At 36.1% G+C, this 16,576-nt stretch overlaps 6 protein-coding genes across 6 annotated transcripts; 4 read left to right on the top strand and 2 right to left on the bottom strand.

The window, feature by feature from the left end:
* Positions 1-910: 910 nt before the first annotated feature.
* LOC100633009 (mitochondrial import inner membrane translocase subunit Tim10-B-like) lies at positions 911-1,463 on the bottom strand. Its single transcript, XM_003387739.3, has 2 exons — positions 1,370-1,463; positions 911-1,242 (listed from the first exon to the last, which is right to left on the bottom strand). Exons 1-2 carry the CDS (start codon positions 1,441-1,443, stop codon positions 1,047-1,049), a joined length of 270 nt encoding a protein of 89 aa, XP_003387787.1. The 5' UTR covers positions 1,444-1,463; the 3' UTR covers positions 911-1,046.
* Positions 1,464-1,472: 9 nt separating this feature from the next.
* On the top strand, positions 1,473-4,286 carry LOC100633518 (N-alpha-acetyltransferase 35, NatC auxiliary subunit-like). Its single transcript, XM_019998433.1, has 3 exons — positions 1,473-1,694; positions 1,750-2,244; positions 2,565-4,286. The coding sequence occupies exons 1-3, from the start codon at positions 1,497-1,499 to the stop codon at positions 4,236-4,238; spliced, it is 2,367 nt and encodes a 788-aa protein (XP_019853992.1). The 5' UTR covers positions 1,473-1,496; the 3' UTR covers positions 4,239-4,286.
* An 85-nt stretch (positions 4,287-4,371) lies between these two features.
* LOC105313337 (uncharacterized) lies at positions 4,372-5,586 on the bottom strand. The gene has a single exon (XM_011406666.2). The coding sequence runs from the start codon at positions 5,571-5,573 to the stop codon at positions 4,608-4,610; it is 966 nt and encodes a 321-aa protein (XP_011404968.1). The 5' UTR covers positions 5,574-5,586; the 3' UTR covers positions 4,372-4,607.
* A 561-nt stretch (positions 5,587-6,147) lies between these two features.
* LOC109583184 (uncharacterized) lies at positions 6,148-7,106 on the top strand. Its single transcript, XM_019998419.1, has 2 exons — positions 6,148-6,227; positions 6,289-7,106. The coding sequence occupies exon 2, from the start codon at positions 6,289-6,291 to the stop codon at positions 6,997-6,999; it is 711 nt and encodes a 236-aa protein (XP_019853978.1). The 5' UTR covers positions 6,148-6,227; the 3' UTR covers positions 7,000-7,106.
* A 497-nt stretch (positions 7,107-7,603) lies between these two features.
* LOC105313333 (uncharacterized) lies at positions 7,604-12,599 on the top strand. The gene is made up of 8 exons (XM_011406661.2): positions 7,604-7,671; positions 7,720-7,755; positions 7,849-7,890; positions 8,057-8,243; positions 8,831-8,998; positions 10,181-10,322; positions 11,561-11,634; positions 12,279-12,599. Exons 1-8 carry the CDS (start codon positions 7,661-7,663, stop codon positions 12,438-12,440), a joined length of 822 nt encoding a protein of 273 aa, XP_011404963.2. The 5' UTR covers positions 7,604-7,660; the 3' UTR covers positions 12,441-12,599.
* Positions 12,600-15,124: 2,525 nt separating this feature from the next.
* On the top strand, positions 15,125-16,295 carry LOC100632882 (uncharacterized). Its single transcript, XM_003387738.2, has 2 exons — positions 15,125-15,223; positions 15,310-16,295. The coding sequence occupies exon 2, from the start codon at positions 15,310-15,312 to the stop codon at positions 16,138-16,140; it is 831 nt and encodes a 276-aa protein (XP_003387786.1). The 5' UTR covers positions 15,125-15,223; the 3' UTR covers positions 16,141-16,295.
* Positions 16,296-16,576: the final 281 nt, after the last annotated feature.

The raw sequence follows: 16,576 nt of genomic DNA, 5'->3' as shown, positions 1-16,576 counted from the left end.
GTGTGTGTAGTAAAGCTAATCTGCCATTTCCTCTTTATCTCCATTTATAGTTAAGCCCTGACTTATATCATCGGTTTTGTTATGTATCATGGTGTATTGGGCTTGTATTAGGGACTGCTATAGTGGTGATCTGTCTTCATAACACACTCTGGGCTGTATTTCTCAATCCATTTCTCCTTTTCCCTTCTATTCTCTCCCTCCCTCCCTCTCTCTCTCTATTTCAGATGAACAATATGGCCAATACTGCTACCCTAGGAAACGTATGGCCACCGAACGGAGCCTCAGCGAGAGACCCATCACAGGCCAATATGATAAACTCACCTGCCCCTCCCTCCCAGAACGAGATACAATATGCTGATGCACTTATGACAGAAATCACTGTTTAACAAAATAAAATGACATCTTTTTTTTTAACAGATAAATGTCCTTTTTCGATCTTCCAATAATACCCCTTTCTCTTCCTCTCTCTCTCTCTCTTTTTTCTTTCAGTCAAAATCTCTTTAATTAGCATAAATACCAGTTGACTATGTGTGCTATGTGTACATGAAATTATTATTAATTTATTATTATTATTATTATTATTATTATTATTATTATTATTTTTGCAAATAAAATTTTACTGACCAGACTCAAATCAAGTTAACTAAAATTGTGCCGTAGGGAACTCTACAGTCAAAAATTTTTAATAGCAGCTACATTGTAGATACCATAAATCTTCTAAATATTCAACACTCTAACTTCGTCAAATTAAAGGTGAATTTAATTTGCCAAATTTTTAAAAGATTTACAGTACTTAATCCTTTTTGATAGGCAACTCACTAAATTTGCACGCTCAGAAATACATGTACACATATACAATATTAGTATGCAGCTGCTGGGAGATGGATTCAAAAGTAATTTTAATGAATGAAAAAGTAATTATTATTATGATAATACAATAGAATTCACATATTAAGGTATTAAACAAGTATTATTATACATTATTTTTATTATATATTGTTATCAAATACATTATCAGTCATAATTATTTTTATATATAATAATTATTATCTTTGTTGCTGCTGCATTTGTTTCATCATCTGTTCGTCTTGCATGTACATCGAAGTTAGTTTCTTTCCTATTCTGTCGTGGACCTCTAGAAACTTTGCTACACAGCGGTCAAGACATATCGCCTCTCCTTTATTTAGATCCCCTTCGTGATACTTTGGAGGTATACACTTCTTATGACAGGCGGTTGAGAGCCTAAAAATAATAATCAGGACAGAAACACAGAAATAATTTAGAAATTCATTAAAAAATATAAATGGTTAATAATATTAACTACATTTACTTAAAATTAGAATAATTATACTCTCTCTCTCCTTTATACCTGTTATATAAATCAGTCATCATGTCTACTTCAAGATCTGAAAGCATTTGCTGTTGAGCCTGTGGTTGATTCATCTTGATTTCTTGATGTTCTAATTAATGCGCACTCCTCCTTACACGTGTTCAACATGGCGTCCAAGGCAGAGGAAGAAGAACCAGAGAGTGTGGGAGACAACGGCGGAGAGGAGACTCGTATCAGTGTCTATAGTAAAGAAGAAAGAAGGATAGAAGAAGAAGGGGCACTGCTCGTTCAGAAAGCTTTAAACGAAGCCATCATCGCCTCAGGAATGGGTGACTTAGCTTTGGGTGATGAAACAGAGAGTGAAGTAAGAAATATGATATTTGTGTACCTTATCTTGTATTTTTATTTATCTCTTTTAGAACTCTCTCGAGTCAAGGCGTAAGAAAGAGGAGGAGAGAAAACCAACAAAATGGCTGACCATCACGGAAATCTTTCAAAACTCTGCCTCAGTTCTCTCACCAGGCGAACTAATCCACGAACCTTCCTTTAGTCTCTACGACGCAATGTCAGCCATAGAACTCACCGATCCGAAAATGGATGCCATCGTCCAGTGGGATTCGTTTCCTGGCTACCCCCGTTCTTTCCAAGAAGCTTTCGCGAAAGGTCGTGTGAAGGTGAAAGGTCATTCGCCGAGGGAATTGATTGGGATTTTCGACGAAATGCTTGCATGTTATGCCACCTGGTTGAAGGGACACACTCTGGCTCAAACCGTATTCACGTGTCTTTATCTACTGGACACTGATCAGGTGGATAATCTGTTTCTAAGAGCATTCTCGGTTGCCATGGTGAGGATGGTGGAGTATACAAGAGAACTGCTAGCAAAAGGAGGAGTTTATGCTGAAGAGGATCAACAAGTAATGGATACTTAAAAGTATTGAGTTGAAAAATACTGTATAGCGGGAAATTTTGGAGGGGATTAAATTTGGCGAATTTGGCGTTTTGATAGCCATTCAACATAAGTAGTACATTTAAGTACATACATGTACATGTGTAAAAGTTATAAAATGCATAATGGTTTAAAATGGTGGGTTTTATATTTATTTGCAAAGAGCCATCAAAATGCCAAATTTGCTGAAATTGACCCACACCAAATCCCAAAGTTAGATGTATCACCTATAAAGTACAATTGATAAAATGCTCTAATGTACATGTATGTACTACTTTTTTACAATAGGTTATATGCATTGGGCTGAACATGCTAAATAAAGTGAGTGACGAAACAGTACTATCAACCCTCAAGGCTTCAAGGGAGAGACTCGTGAGTATCTCAAAGAACTCGATAACATCAACAGCTATTAAAGACAGAGAGAATTCTCCAGCACTTATCGAGGGTCCTCCATCAATTAACTCTAAGCTTAATAAAGACTGGGACAAGCCATACGTAGAGGCTCTTCTCCAACGAGTTAAATTTACTCGCTCTCTTTTTCTCATCGTGTCCTCTTTAAAAAGACGCACTAGAGAAGGTATTAATTCCAGTGAGGGAGAGTTGGGGCATTGTCGAAGTTTTTTAAATGCTATTTCCTCGACGCTTGATTTAGGAGAAACCTTAGACCCAAGGGACCCGCTACAGCTTGGGTTTCATCCACTCATCAACCAGCACCTACTACCTCCTAGTTACAGGGAGTATGGGATAATGACACGTGTGGAATCTATCACAATGATATCTCAGATTTTATCAGATTTTTCGAGTCTTTATAAAATAGGTCGTCAGAGTAGCTTGATCGATTTATTTTCTTCCCTCATTTCCCTCTCTACTGCTAGCTCCAGCCCAAACGTCCTGGTTAGATCAGCAGTGGCGAGCTTGTGTTTAGGCAATGATCGAACGAGTCTTTTTGGATCAAAGTCACTCCAGTCGATGGTCAAAGACGAGGTGAAAGTCTTGTTCAACCCACCCTCCCTCAACCCTCGCTCCCCTCTCTCGACCACGCCCCTAGTTAACGACCTCGTTGAACGTTTCCTTGGCAACCTATACATTCCATATTCCGAACTCCTTCGTATCTATTGCTCCCACAGAGCCTGCCAGAGATCAATGATATCGAAATATTTGGGCGGAGTCTGCGAGATACAGCACGAGTCTGAGAGTGTTGATCAGCAGCTTCATTCCCTTACTCAGCAGCTGGACCCACAGAGACAGCATCTCTCCTGCTACTGTACTTGGCTGGTCTACTACGTTGCACATCTTTTTGTCGACTATGTCATTCTCGGCTTCGAGTATAACTTGTATAATGTTTACGAGTATCATTACGTGTTCTGGTATCTCGAATATTCTTACGGTTGGAAGCAAATGACTCTTAAAACGGGAGCTAAACTTCTTTCCCAAGAGCCTCAGGCTTCATCGAAAAACAAGAAGAAAGTGAAGGGGAAGAAAAAAGAGATACCGAGAGAGAGAGAAGTTGAAGTCAATTTCCTCCAGGTTAAGAGACTCCTTTGCATTGGGATCATGAGAGGATATGAGGCTCTTGTTCTCGATGGCAAGATCAAGCGCCCGGACTTTGAATTCGGGAGCGAAGAGCTGATATTTACAAATCGTTTTCTCCCATTCACCAACGTCCTTACCCCACAGCCACTGACATACACCAATTACTGTGATCTTGTTGGAATCGATCAACACAAAGGGACGAAACTGAATCTGTACGAAGTCGCTGCCCGCCAGTTCACTACTGCTAAAGTAGCACTGGAGTCTTTAAATCTCGGAGCAGACGAAGAGGCTGTGAGTCTTCTAAAGGTTATTAAAACTAATTTGGTGGTTATGAATTTGGCAGCGACAGGACATAAGAGGGATTCTAAGGCTCCACCTTCTTGGGATTTCTCAATTCATAGAGTGTTTCCTATAATTAGAATAAATTGATTATTATTATTATTATTAGTATTATTTTTAACAATAATAATAACTAATGAAAGATCAATTATTATTATTATTATTATTATTGAATCACCCCTCTTTCTCTATTTGTAAAAAAATTATAATGTTCTATTTAATATTTTTAAGAGTTGTGGTGTCAGAATAGCATGAATGGACATACAATCCATTTATGGTAAAGTCAGAAAAATAGTTGTGACATGTCTTTCATACAAAAAGTAGTAGTTCATACATACAAGGTGAAATCTTTGCAATTTTTAAATAATTTAAATTCCATGGGAAATGGTCCTACAATTGAATAACAAAAAATACGTAATTATTGTTTAAACAATTCAGCTTGATTGTTGATATAGGCTGTCATAACTGTTGTCTCTGTATTTTATGGGGAACAGTTCTCTTAACTGGAATAAATTCAACAGTTGATGCGTCAGTTAGTGCTGTTAATGAGTTTAAGCTCATCTCTCTGAGTATTGATCCTGTCTTTGTCTCTTCACAACTTTTCTCTTCTTCTCCTGATTTTTCTTCCCCTCCAACCTCTCCCTTGTTCCCTCTCCCTTCCTCTGTCTCTCTCTCAAACTCCCCCTTCTCTTTTCTCTTCTCCTGTTCAATCTCTCTTCTCTCCATCACTCCAGCACCTAATGTTACATAGCACAATATGACTTCCTTTCCAGCACTCTCATTCACTCTAACAACAGACATCACCTCCTGCCACGACAATCCATCTTTACCGCCTTTACCACATTTTGGTACTTCCATGACAAGAACAGCATAAGTAGAATGCGAATGGGCTGGACTTTTTTTGTAAAGCAAAAAATGGGCGCCAAATTTGAGCCCACATCTTGGTACCCACCCACTTTTCCTTAAATGGTAATAAGCTATGTAACGTGCAAGAAACCCAGTGTTATGAGTAGCCTCGGAGTTCTTCCAGAGTTCTTCAAATGATACCTTTTCACACTCTAATGATGTGACTTCAATCAGGAAGGTGTGCATTAAATAGAGTACCTCCACCAGTGATAATTTGAGCGACGGTGTTTTTTGTGTATCATCAAAACGAGCACTATCGTGTGTATGGCTCATATCATCTTGCTCTGAGCAGATTCTTTTTGGAGCAGAGAATGTCACAACAGAAGGATCCACTCCAATATCAAGATAAGTATTGTTCCCAAAGCAACCATTGCTGCTAAGATATTCGATTGAAACTGGATCTGTGATGTGAATCTCGTTGTCAATCAATGTTCCTGAGAGTTTTTGAGAAGGTGGAGTCGTTCCTCTCACAGAAACTGATCTCTTCTTATGCCTAGTTAGTGGAGGAATGTAGGACATTGCGTTGGGGTGTGGCTATAGATACCCACGTGGTAGCACGTGGGCCAGTATCCAAGTCAAGTTACTTCTCGAGCAATGTTGTCAAAATTCTGTGCCATACGATCGGTGCCATAGGCATCATGAAGTAAGAAGTCTAGACACGTAGATTGGTGCGGGGATGTATTGGCCACTGATCTATTACATGGTGTACTGTATTACATGTTTCTTATTAAATGCTTCATCTATCTACATCGCTCATATTCATACAGTGAAATCATCATAGTTTATATTGTTTATAGTGGCAGCATGCATCATAATGTATGCATGGCTTGATGAAGAATAACCAGGTATTGTATTTCTTTTCACATATCAGGTTGATGTCATATAACGTTACGCCAGACTTACAGACTTTTGTTCGTCATCATTCTCAGAAGATTAAATTATGATTGTGCATGTGTCAAAATATTTGGAACTGGGAGAAGTGTGAGGAAGCAACAATGCAATTATGTCATTGTGTAAATTATGCAAATTATTGAAAATATGAGAAGAGTAGGGGTCAAGATTGCAACCTCTGCACTTTCAGAGACACTGGCTATAAAAGACACTAAACTTTAATCCAGTGTAGACAAAATAAAACTTCTTAGTTCAGTGAAGCAAAGTTACAGTACCACAAAGGTATACAATAGCTTTATAATATCATATGTGCAAACTTTGAATAAATATCCTTTCCTTTTAGATGCAGAAATTTGTCCTCCTTCTTCTAACAGCAGTTACTATAGGCTGCTATGCAGAGATTGATACAAGCCAATGCTACAATGCCCCAAAGGGGACCCTGTACTATCTCTACAAAAACTGTCGCAAGGCTTCTGACAGTCGTCAGACCAGGTGCATGAATGTTGTTGATCGGTACTGCTCTGATGTAGAGTTTGCTTTTGTTGGTAAAATGCGTCACACTACAGGAGGAGTAATGAGGGCCGTGAACACCACTACAAATGAAATCTTTCTCTCATGTTTCAAGACAGCATACAAAGGTCAAGTCGAAATAAGCTCTCTTCTGAATCACGTCCCTACGTGCAATCATCTTTCTAAAATTCAATCAGGGGATTGCTTGCTGGCAATCAGCAGATACTGTCAACTAGTAAAAGGTCGTTCCTCTTCTGGTTTTGCATATAGCACTTCAGTCAGTCATGCTAATATTGCTTGTTATGATTCAGCAAATCAGAGTCAAATTTCAACAAATATTTTGGCTTCGTATAATTCTAATTGTGATAATTCAAACAAGAGTGCAAGCTCTGATTGCTTCAATGCTGCTTGCCTTTGGTGCGAGGATGAAGGATATGATGGTGGCATTACACAGGGCAGTAATGACACTGATATCATTGTTTCGTGTTACAATGACTATTTTCGCAAACATGTCAAGGTCCGAAACATTAAGACACAAGGATGAGCAAAGCACGAGTGGGATAAAATCCCATTATTGAACAACTATATACTGTCCATTTATTCTTGTTTTGTTCTGTTCTGTTACTTGTAACTAATTAGTTTTATTAATAATTCAGTATAAAAATGTACATTGTCTTACTTGCATGGATTAAAGCACAGACATGACTAAAGCTAGGTTTACACTCGACACAAAACGCAATGCAAATGAACGCAAAATTGAAATTTGACCAATTTTGCGTCAACTTCAAAGCGTTTTTGCGTCAAAAGGTCAAATCGCCCACGCACTTTTCACCGTTTCGTCGAATGTAAACCTAGCTTAATATCCCATCCTTCATTCATAATGACAATAATGTGTTAATGCAAGTCTGGACTCAACCTATAGCTGGTAACTCTTGCTGGTAATGTGCTAAAGTAGATTAGACAGACATGACTAGTAGAGTATTGCTTGCATCAATGTTTAATGTTCATTCTGATACTAAGAATGTATTCCCAAGAGTAACAACAAACACTTTCTTAGAGCCATAAATATCTACCCAATGTGGATTATATCAGTACTTAAGGCATTCATTCATACACAGCACACGTGACAGCACGTGGCCCTCTACGCCCACTTGCAATTAATTTGTTGCTTGAGCCACGCCCTTTTGTTAAGAGGAAAGAAAAGAATGAGCTCAAAGTAAATTTAAAATAAAACAATTCATTATTGATATTGTTGCTATTGTAGGGAGGATTTAATGAGAGAAGTAGAGGAGCTGGAGAGGTAGGGAGGCGAGTTCTACTCGTCAGAATCACATACCAACACACTAATTTGAAATTTAAACACTTCACCTTTTATTAACTCTACTTTTTTCAGGGAGGTCTCCTCTCTACAGCAGAAGATTTTAACAGAGGGAATGTGAGTTTGTGCATAATGCAGTACTATTGATGTGATGACGTGTCGTAACTTTCTTGACCTAATTCTTAAATCATCTCTTTTTGCTCCTCCCCTTGGCCTCCTCCCCCTTTCTCTCTCTCTCTCTCTCTCTCTCTCTCTTTCTCTCTCTCTCTCTCTCCATTTTTAGTGAGACAAGTACTTCTAAAGATGCACGTAAGATGTATGGTGACACAACTCCTGGTGACATAACACATCAAGACGTCACTCTTGAATACTCAGGGTTCTTTAAGCATGCCTTCCGGAACTTACCCAAAGGACTAAAGGAAGACATGGAGAAATTTGAAATATGGGAGATGTGTGCAGAAATAATGAAGGTAGAGAGAAGGAGAGGGAGAGAGAGAGAGAGAGAGGGAAGTAGGGAGAAGGAGGGTGTGTTAAATAATAGTGGGTAATTTTGGAGAAATGAATCTATTGATTTGAGGTCCAACACCTGATACTCTGCTCAGTAGCAAATGCTAAACTAAGATTAGATTTAAAAGTTTTTTAAAAGATTTGACCAAAGATAAAAGCTTTTTTTTAATTTCTTATTCTAAGAAAAATTTTGATTTTTCAAAGTGTTTAAAATTCCTACAAAGACTCTAACAGTTCATAAAACAGTTCTAATCAATGTCATGGTAATAGTAATGTGCTAATACATGTACCGTATAGCTCCAAATTTTCGTCGGTCAAAATTTTCGTCAAATTCATCAGGTACTTGTGCTTGACGAAATTTTTAACCGACGAAATTTTTGTGCCACGTGGGTAGCATGCGGATTAATAACAAAAATGACGAAAATTTTTATTGACGAAAATTAATTTTAACAAGAAATTAAGATTTTGACGAAATTTTTGACTGACGAAAATTTGGAGCTATACGGTATCTTATAATAAATTAATAATGTAATTGAACTCATGTCTATAGGAATCATATGAAGCAAACAAAGAAGACATTGTTGATAGGATGATAAATAAGATGAAGGAGTCATTGCTTAATGCGAGTGGCTCAGGGAGTGAAGAAGATCGGATCGATGCTATTAGAGCCTTCACTTACCTCTTGCATCAAATACCAGTGGAGGAACTAAGAAAGGAAGTAATAATAATAATAATAATAATAATAATAATAATAATAATAATAATAATAATAATAATAATAATAATAATAATAATAATAATAATAATAATAATAATAATAATAATAATAATAATAATAATAATAATAATAATAATAATAATAATAATAATAATAATAATAGTATACTATGCATGTATCAGATAATAAAATTTGAAATGGCCATGACTTGAAAATTTATAGTTGGAATGAGCTCAAACTTTCTACATAGCATAAGGACATCAATATGTATTAGAAAATGTAATAAAAATGGGGGGTGATTTTGGAACCATTTTATCAAAAGAACCATGGGCTATAGCCTTGGGTAATTTTTAGATTTTTGGCGTTTTCTTAAAATGGCCGTAACTTGAAAATTTGAAGTCAGAATCAGCTCAAACTTTCTACATAGCATAAGAGCATCAATATGTATTGCAAAATGTAATAAAAGTTGGGGGTCATTTCAGAGCCATTTTTTAGAAAAAACCATGGACTATAGCCTTGGGTATTTTCAAAAATTTTGGCGTTTTCTTAAAATGGTTGTAACTTGAAAAATTGAAGTCAGAATCAGCTCAAACTTTTTACACAGCACAAGGACATCAATATGTATCAGAAAATGTAATAAAAATTTGGGGTAATTTTGGAGCCATTTTTTGGAAAAAAACATGGGCTATAGCCTTGGGTAATTTTTAGATTTTTGGCATTTTCTTAAAATGGTCGTAACTTGAAAAATTGAAGTCGGAATCAGCTCAAACTTTCTACACAGCATAAGGACATTGATATGTATCAGAAAATGTAATAAAAAGTTGGGGTTATTTCGGAGCCATTTTTTGGAAAAAATCATGGGCTATAGTACAGGGATTTTTTCAGAATTTTACCGTTTTTTAAAAATGGCTGTAACTTGAAAAATTATAGTCGGAATCACCTCAAACTTGCTACACAGCATAAGGACATCTATATGTATCAAAATTTAGGATAATTTCAAATGGAATCACTTGAAACTTTGTATATTGCATGATTTGATTTTACGCTATCATTTATACTTTCATAGCATAAGAAAATACTCATTTTATGTGGCACTTAATTTTTGTTGCATCCTGCAAACTTAAAGAAAGAAATCAATTGCTAATAATAGATTAATATTATTGTATTTATTCTCACATGTAGTGTGTTGATGGTAAAGAAGCAGCAGATGTGATAATGGATATATTGACACTGTTACCTGGTACTCAACATCAGAAGCTTATTCAGAGCAAACCTGACCATCCTCCACCCACTAGTGGACCAGCTGTAGCAAAACATGGCGAGAGTAAGGGACAAAAAAGTTTATTTAGTGTTTAATAAGAAAAGGAATTAAACAACTGGTAACTACCGTTACCTTTTTTCAAGGACTATAGATTTCGCTGATTTTTATTTTGCGAATTTAATTATTACAAATTTATGCCATCTGCCATCTTGTACCGTATTTATTTGATTTTTGTGGAAGTAATTTTTGCGAATCTTAAAAAAAATTACAAAATCTACGCAATTTACAGCCCTCAAAAAAAGCTGCGCTACAGTATATGAACCAATAGTGTATGGTTAGACTAGTGTACATTGCATGGTCATATTGTGTGGACTAGTACCTTTAATTTCAATTTTCAATGATATTGTGTTAGTAAACACTGTCTATACTCTAGAATTGTCCCAAAGCACAATGTATGATTTATTTAAACTGAGCAATGAAATTATACAATAATAATAATAATAATAATGATAATAATAATAATAATAATGATAGCAATAATAACATTATAACATGACATTCAGAGTACACATGATACACGTACATGTACATGTATAAGCACACGTCAGAAACAATGATAATAATAATAGTAATAATGATGATAATAAATAACAGTGTCCTATTTTCAAGCTTTACATAGTTGTATGTTGCCTCTTACTATTATATAGTGGAAGTTGAACTTGAAAGGTTCCTTATCCTACAGCAGTGGGCAGTAATATACCACACTGAAGCCTTGTTCTACTACGTTTCCTTATGATAATTACACAGTGGTTTGTAACTTTGGTTTGTACATGTTGCATCTACTATAACCCTCAGTTTTTCTTATTGCATTAATCTACAACTTTAGAGTAGTTTAACTAGTTTTACAACCTCATCCTAAGGTTAATGAATGCCTATCATAAATGAGCATGACTTGAAGGGCCTCTATTTGCATTTCTTAATGCACGAAGCCTAATTCTGACTCTAATCATCCTAACTCTAATTGTCCAGTGAATGCTCAGCACACTCCATTACAAAGCACTTGTATAGGATGCCATTGATTGTGGGTAATTGTGTATTTTAGTTGTTCATATGTACATGTATAACAATGCATGATTTGATTATAATGTCTAGTACTTTAAGGATATTCTGTATTTGATTATGAAAGTAACTTTCTTTTCTCTTTCTCTCCTTTTAACTCTCTCCTCTTGCTTTAAATCTCTCTCTCCCTCTCTCCCCCTTGCTCCTTTTCTCTTCCTTTTTTTCTCTCTAATACCATGCAGTTAGTAGAGTCCAAAGGTTTTGTTCAGCCTGTGATAAACCATTAACTGAGAGTCAGCTGTCTGATCCTCAACAGGTGTGTGTGTGTGCGTGTGTGTGCGTGTGTGAGTGTGTGTGAGTGTGTGTGTGTGTGTGCGTGTGTGTGTGTGCGTGTGTGAGTGTGTGTGTGTGTGTATGTGTGTGTGTGTGCGCACGTGTGTGTGTGTGTGTGCGTGCGTGTGTGTGTGAGTGTGTATCTGCAAATAGTGTAATATTATTATCCATTAAATGAAGCCCTGAAATATTTGTACCCATTCAAGTATTACGTGCATTTGTATGCGTATTCATTGCATATAATAGTGTATAGGTAATACTTCAGAATTTTGTCAGGAGCAAATTGATAGTGTGCTTCATGTACATGTACATGTATGTGCAGTATAGTCAAATTTACTATGTTGGGCCTGCATGCCATTAAGTTTTAATAAAAAGCATGGGCAATTTAACCTTTTGACGCATCCTTATGCTAGAGTTGAACAAATTCTACTCCAGTGTCAACACAATGACAGACCCAGTGTATTATTGTAACCTTTATGATCTCAAATTCACAGGCAATGGAATTAGTGCTTCTTACATTAATGTTTATGTATAGCTGCATTTTTCAGTGGTTTAGTGATATCACGCAAAGCTTGTCTAACTGGGTTTTATTTGAAATTTATTTATCATTTTTTCGTTTATTTGTAGGTTGTTGCAGCTAGTGAGACTGTTTTCTTCCATGCTAAGTGTATGAAATGTCATCACTGCAAGAGAAAGAATGATTTAAGTGTCTGTCAAGTTGGTGGAGTCAAAAACTTGAGATTAGTCTGCCAATCCTGCTTAAGGAGCCATGGTTATGATATTGTTTAGAGACAAGTTTCTTTCTTTAGCTTTCCTCCTCCTCTTTCTCTTCCTTTATTTTACTACAACTGTTAATGTACAACCACAGTTAGTTTTCATTATTGGAACAAGAAGATATAAATGTACTATAATTATTTTTAATGTGGCAGTATGCCATATTTACATTCACTGACATAGCCTCTAAAAACGCAGGTACATTGGCTAGCTATTTGCCCTGTAGTAAGTTTGTGTAGAGTAGTATACTACATTGGCAGTCAATGCATGTCCTGTAGTAGCAACATTACTACTGTAGTTGCTCTGCTTTGTATAGCAAACTAGTCATAAAGTATGATTTAATATGCATTTCTTAGAATTCTTGTTGCTTTAATTACACATGTAATCCGCACATCCTTAAATGTACTTGTAGCTGATGGAGTTATAGCCACACAAAGTTACAGAGGCAACTTTTACTAGTTTTTGTTCATTTTGTATATGATACCCTTTCTCCCTCTTTACCTATGACGTTGATTTCCGAGCAGGTAGTAATTAACTTATCATTGTTATTGTTATTATACTAATATTTCATTCCGTGGTACGACATATTTACTCACAATGCTCATATGAATGAGTATACTTCATTACATTGTATTAGTAGTGCCAGGAAGGTTCAATGACCTTTATAACAAAATTATGAAGACATATAATACCCTCCCACTATGTCTGGGGAAAAATAACAATAATTATGATATACATGTATGTGTATTTGATGCATATACTGCAGTATTGTTAGGGTATTTTGTAAGTGTATAATTACAATGTATGTGAGATCATAGATACAGTTTACTGTTGGTCAGTTTTGGTCTTAGTAGGAAGGACAGAGGAAAGAGGAAATCATGCTTTGTAATTGGGTAAACCTAGCCTTATGTCTTTGTTAGTATAAGTGATATCATTAGTACCACCTGCTTCTCTCTAAACTCATTATTCCTTTTACATGTACATGTACATGCCTCGCTGATTTTGTCATCACAATTAGCTACGTGTAATTGCAATGTAATTAATACAGCACACCCTCATTTATAATACATACATGTACATGTACATAGGCGTATATATATATATATGTGCATATTTATATTCAGTTTGTGTACCTTCAGACATTTATGGAATCTCAAAATTTAATTGACACTAATTTAAACTAATAATCTCAGACATTCCGACACCATTCCTTGCTGCCATAGCAGTCACGTATAAGTTATGCTGGCCTCAAGCAAAAAAGAACTTCGTTGAATCTCTAATACTTCTAATTTTATGTCTGTAATTACATGTACACCTACGCATTGAAACTCTAGTCCTTTGGCATTTCCTTTCTTAAATCATTACCCGTGAAATATGCACCATCAGGTTATTTATGTAAATTTTACTATTAAATATCTTAATTGGATTATGGCTACAATCCGTTTGTTGTTAGCGTAACATTTAACGAAAATTGCTTACACACGAAAAACTATGTCACTCACTTCCCACACTCATTTCCCAGATGTCTGTTTTTACATGTACATGTACATCCATGTTATAATGCATGATGTATTTCGTGTGTGGGAGAAATGACAGATGATGGCTACAACCTTGTAATCATGTCCTCATAACCTGTAATCAATCAGCTGCCCATAGACACATGTTCATATACTATAGATAGCGGATTTTCTCAGGTCCAGTACTGTCACACTTTATACCGTGTAAGTGGATTTTTAGGGTTTCAAATTTTGCAGATTTCGCTGATTGATTCCTGATTTGCGGAAAATAAAATTTGCAAAAATCTATTTATTAACAGTACATGTCGTAGAATTTGCAAAATTAAAACCCGCGAATTCAAATTTAATAGATTTTGCGAAGTATAATTCCCTCAAAATAAACCACTTATACAAATTTTACTCTGTTAGAAGACTGCATCCATCCATACCTGTTGCGTTTTGGTAATTTTGTGAGTTTAACTTTTGCTTTTGGAGCAACACTCTCTACTACATAAACAAGCCAAGGCTTCTATTTCCTATCATCATTCGTATACGCATCACACAGGCTTTAATTAGAAGGATCTCCTATACTTCGTAAAGGCTTAGTATTTCTTCAATGCATTATGTAGCCCCCAGGACTGAACATGTTTTAAATTGAGATGAGGTTCGGAGGGTATGCAGTTATAAGTACATGACTTTATCAAGAAGCATATTAAGGTTTCTGACTTTCTGGCTGTGTATAAGTTGGTTCCATGGAAGTTTTAATGCTACGCACAAGCAAAAGGTCATATATGACCTTTTGCTTATCTGTACCACTAAAATCTCCATGGAATCAATTGATACACAGCCAGAAGGTCAGAAATCTTAATATAGATGTGAACCTATGTAGTTTTTATTGTATAATATAACTTAATTATAATATACTTGAGTAGATCAAGATTACTATGAAATGTTACTCCATTATTTTATAATGCAACATACTGAGCTGCCTACTCATGTTGCATGTGTTCTGCATGTGCAGCCTATAGTGCATGTATTTGTACATGTGTGGGTGAGCATTGCATTGCATAGTATCAATGTGCAGCTTGATGTAGGATGTGGCTTTAATTGAATATTCTGTTATTAAGAATCATTGCAAGAATTAGAATTTCAGCTAAGCATGATAGGAATGCGATCAAGGGTCCTCTGGCTATAAAAGGAAGCCAAACTCTGAGCCAAAACACAGCAGCTGAAGAGGAAAAGAAAAGAACTTAATCGACTTTTAGCTGTAACCTTTTGTTCTTTGTCAAAGAATTATCAAAGGTATGAGCTTACTTGCAGGCAAAGTTTTATTTTTGCTCTCTCTCTCTCTCTTTCTCTTTCTCTCTCTCTCTCTTGCTTTCATATAGATGCAGAAAGTAGTTCTCTTCTTTTTGGCTGCAGTCTTTATAGGCACCAATGCTACTATTGATGAATCCCAGTGTTACGAACCTCCAAGTGGCAACCTGTATAGCCTTTACAGGAACTGTCGCAAAGCCACAGACAGTCGTTCAACAAGATGCATGAATGTAGTCGATCGCTATTGCTCTGACGTTACGTATGCTTTTTTTGGCAAACTTCCTACAGCCACTTCTGGGATAATGAGAGGTGTGAAGGCCAACACAAACGAAATATTTATCTCCTGTATAACTACACAGTCTAAAAATGAAGTTAAGTTGAGTGATCTTACTGGATGTAACAGCTTTGATGACATCCAGTCAAAAGAATGCTTAAAAGCTACAAGAGAGTATTGCCAAAGAATGCTTGGAAGCAGAAGTGCTGGATATATATATTTAACTTCTGCTAGTCGTGCACATACTGTTTGCTTTAATTCCGTTGAGCAAGGAACAGTTTCTCCAAGCGATATGTCTTCGTTAAACTCTAACTGCAATGATTTGAGCGATGCTGCAAGTTCTGATTGTTTCAATGCTGCTTGCAAGTGGTGTGAGGGTAAAGGACATGATGGTGGCATTACACAGGGCATTGAAGGCTCTTCTATGATTGTTGCATGCTACAAAGACAACTTCCATAAATATGTCCAAGTCAAGAGTGCCCTGAGTCAAAGTTCTTATTACTATCGTCAGTATCTCGCAGCCAAGAGGAGGTATGAGCAAGCAAGGCAGTACGAGCTGGCTAATGAGGAGGAGTATGGGGAGAATGAGGGGCCCTATCAATTCAGGAGTGACATCAGGGAAGAATAAAGATTTCAAAAGAACTTCTTTATCATTTTTGCTTTGTCATTCATTCATTCATTAGTTTTTGATTTTTAGATTCTCAGTTTTCTTTTTTCGTAGTATTTGCTGCTTAATTGTGTCTTTTGTCATTTTGTTTTTATAAGACAGTTTTTTAAAAAAAACATTGAAAGTTTAAGAATCCTTGTTGTAATAAACATGCAAATAAGGCGTTAATCAAAAATAACTCAGTATTGTAGTAATACAATTGAAGCATAAGAGTGAAGAGAGATTGGAGGAAAGAAGATCCTTACTTCACTGTATGCAGAATGTGTATGAAATTACACATAAAAGGTGCAGTATTCAATCTACACCTTGGTAGTTCTATGCTGACAACTATAAGTGAAAATAAATATTCACATACTAATCAATTATAGATACATGCATACATACCATCATAATGACA

The sequence above is a fragment of the Amphimedon queenslandica genome, unplaced genomic scaffold (genome assembly GCF_000090795.2).
Source record: "Amphimedon queenslandica unplaced genomic scaffold, v1.1 AMPQUscaffold_13320, whole genome shotgun sequence".
NCBI classification, from domain to species: domain Eukaryota; kingdom Metazoa; phylum Porifera; class Demospongiae; order Haplosclerida; family Niphatidae; genus Amphimedon; species Amphimedon queenslandica.
This window is presented reverse-complemented; position numbering and strand designations above follow the sequence as displayed.

What these genes read in the sequence shown, in the direction of transcription:
- LOC105313337 (XM_011406666.2), bottom strand. Translation starts at nt 5,573, where the DNA reads ATGTCCTACATTCCTCCACTAACTAGGCATAAGAAGAGATCAGTTTCT.
- LOC109583184 (XM_019998419.1), top strand. Translation starts at nt 6,289, where the DNA reads ATGCAGAAATTTGTCCTCCTTCTTCTAACAGCAGTTACTATAGGCTGC.
- LOC100633009 (XM_003387739.3), bottom strand. Translation starts at nt 1,443, where the DNA reads ATGAATCAACCACAGGCTCAACAGCAAATGCTTTCAGATCTTGAAGTA. An exon ending in ATGACTGATTTATATAACAG is followed by an intron (nt 1,243 to 1,369) that starts GTATAAAGGAGA and finishes TATTATTTTTAG; the next exon opens with GCTCTCAACCGCCTGTCATA.
- LOC100633518 (XM_019998433.1), top strand. Translation starts at nt 1,497, where the DNA reads ATGGCGTCCAAGGCAGAGGAAGAAGAACCAGAGAGTGTGGGAGACAAC. An exon ending in GTGATGAAACAGAGAGTGAA is followed by an intron (nt 1,695 to 1,749) that starts GTAAGAAATATG and finishes TATCTCTTTTAG; the next exon opens with AACTCTCTCGAGTCAAGGCG. An exon ending in ATGCTGAAGAGGATCAACAA is followed by an intron (nt 2,245 to 2,564) that starts GTAATGGATACT and finishes TTTTTACAATAG; the next exon opens with GTTATATGCATTGGGCTGAA.
- LOC105313333 (XM_011406661.2), top strand. An exon ending in TGGAGGAACTAAGAAAGGAA is followed by an intron (nt 8,999 to 10,180) that starts GTAATAATAATA and finishes TCTCACATGTAG; the next exon opens with TGTGTTGATGGTAAAGAAGC. An exon ending in TGTAGCAAAACATGGCGAGA is followed by an intron (nt 10,323 to 11,560) that starts GTAAGGGACAAA and finishes AATACCATGCAG; the next exon opens with TTAGTAGAGTCCAAAGGTTT.
- LOC100632882 (XM_003387738.2), top strand. Translation starts at nt 15,310, where the DNA reads ATGCAGAAAGTAGTTCTCTTCTTTTTGGCTGCAGTCTTTATAGGCACC.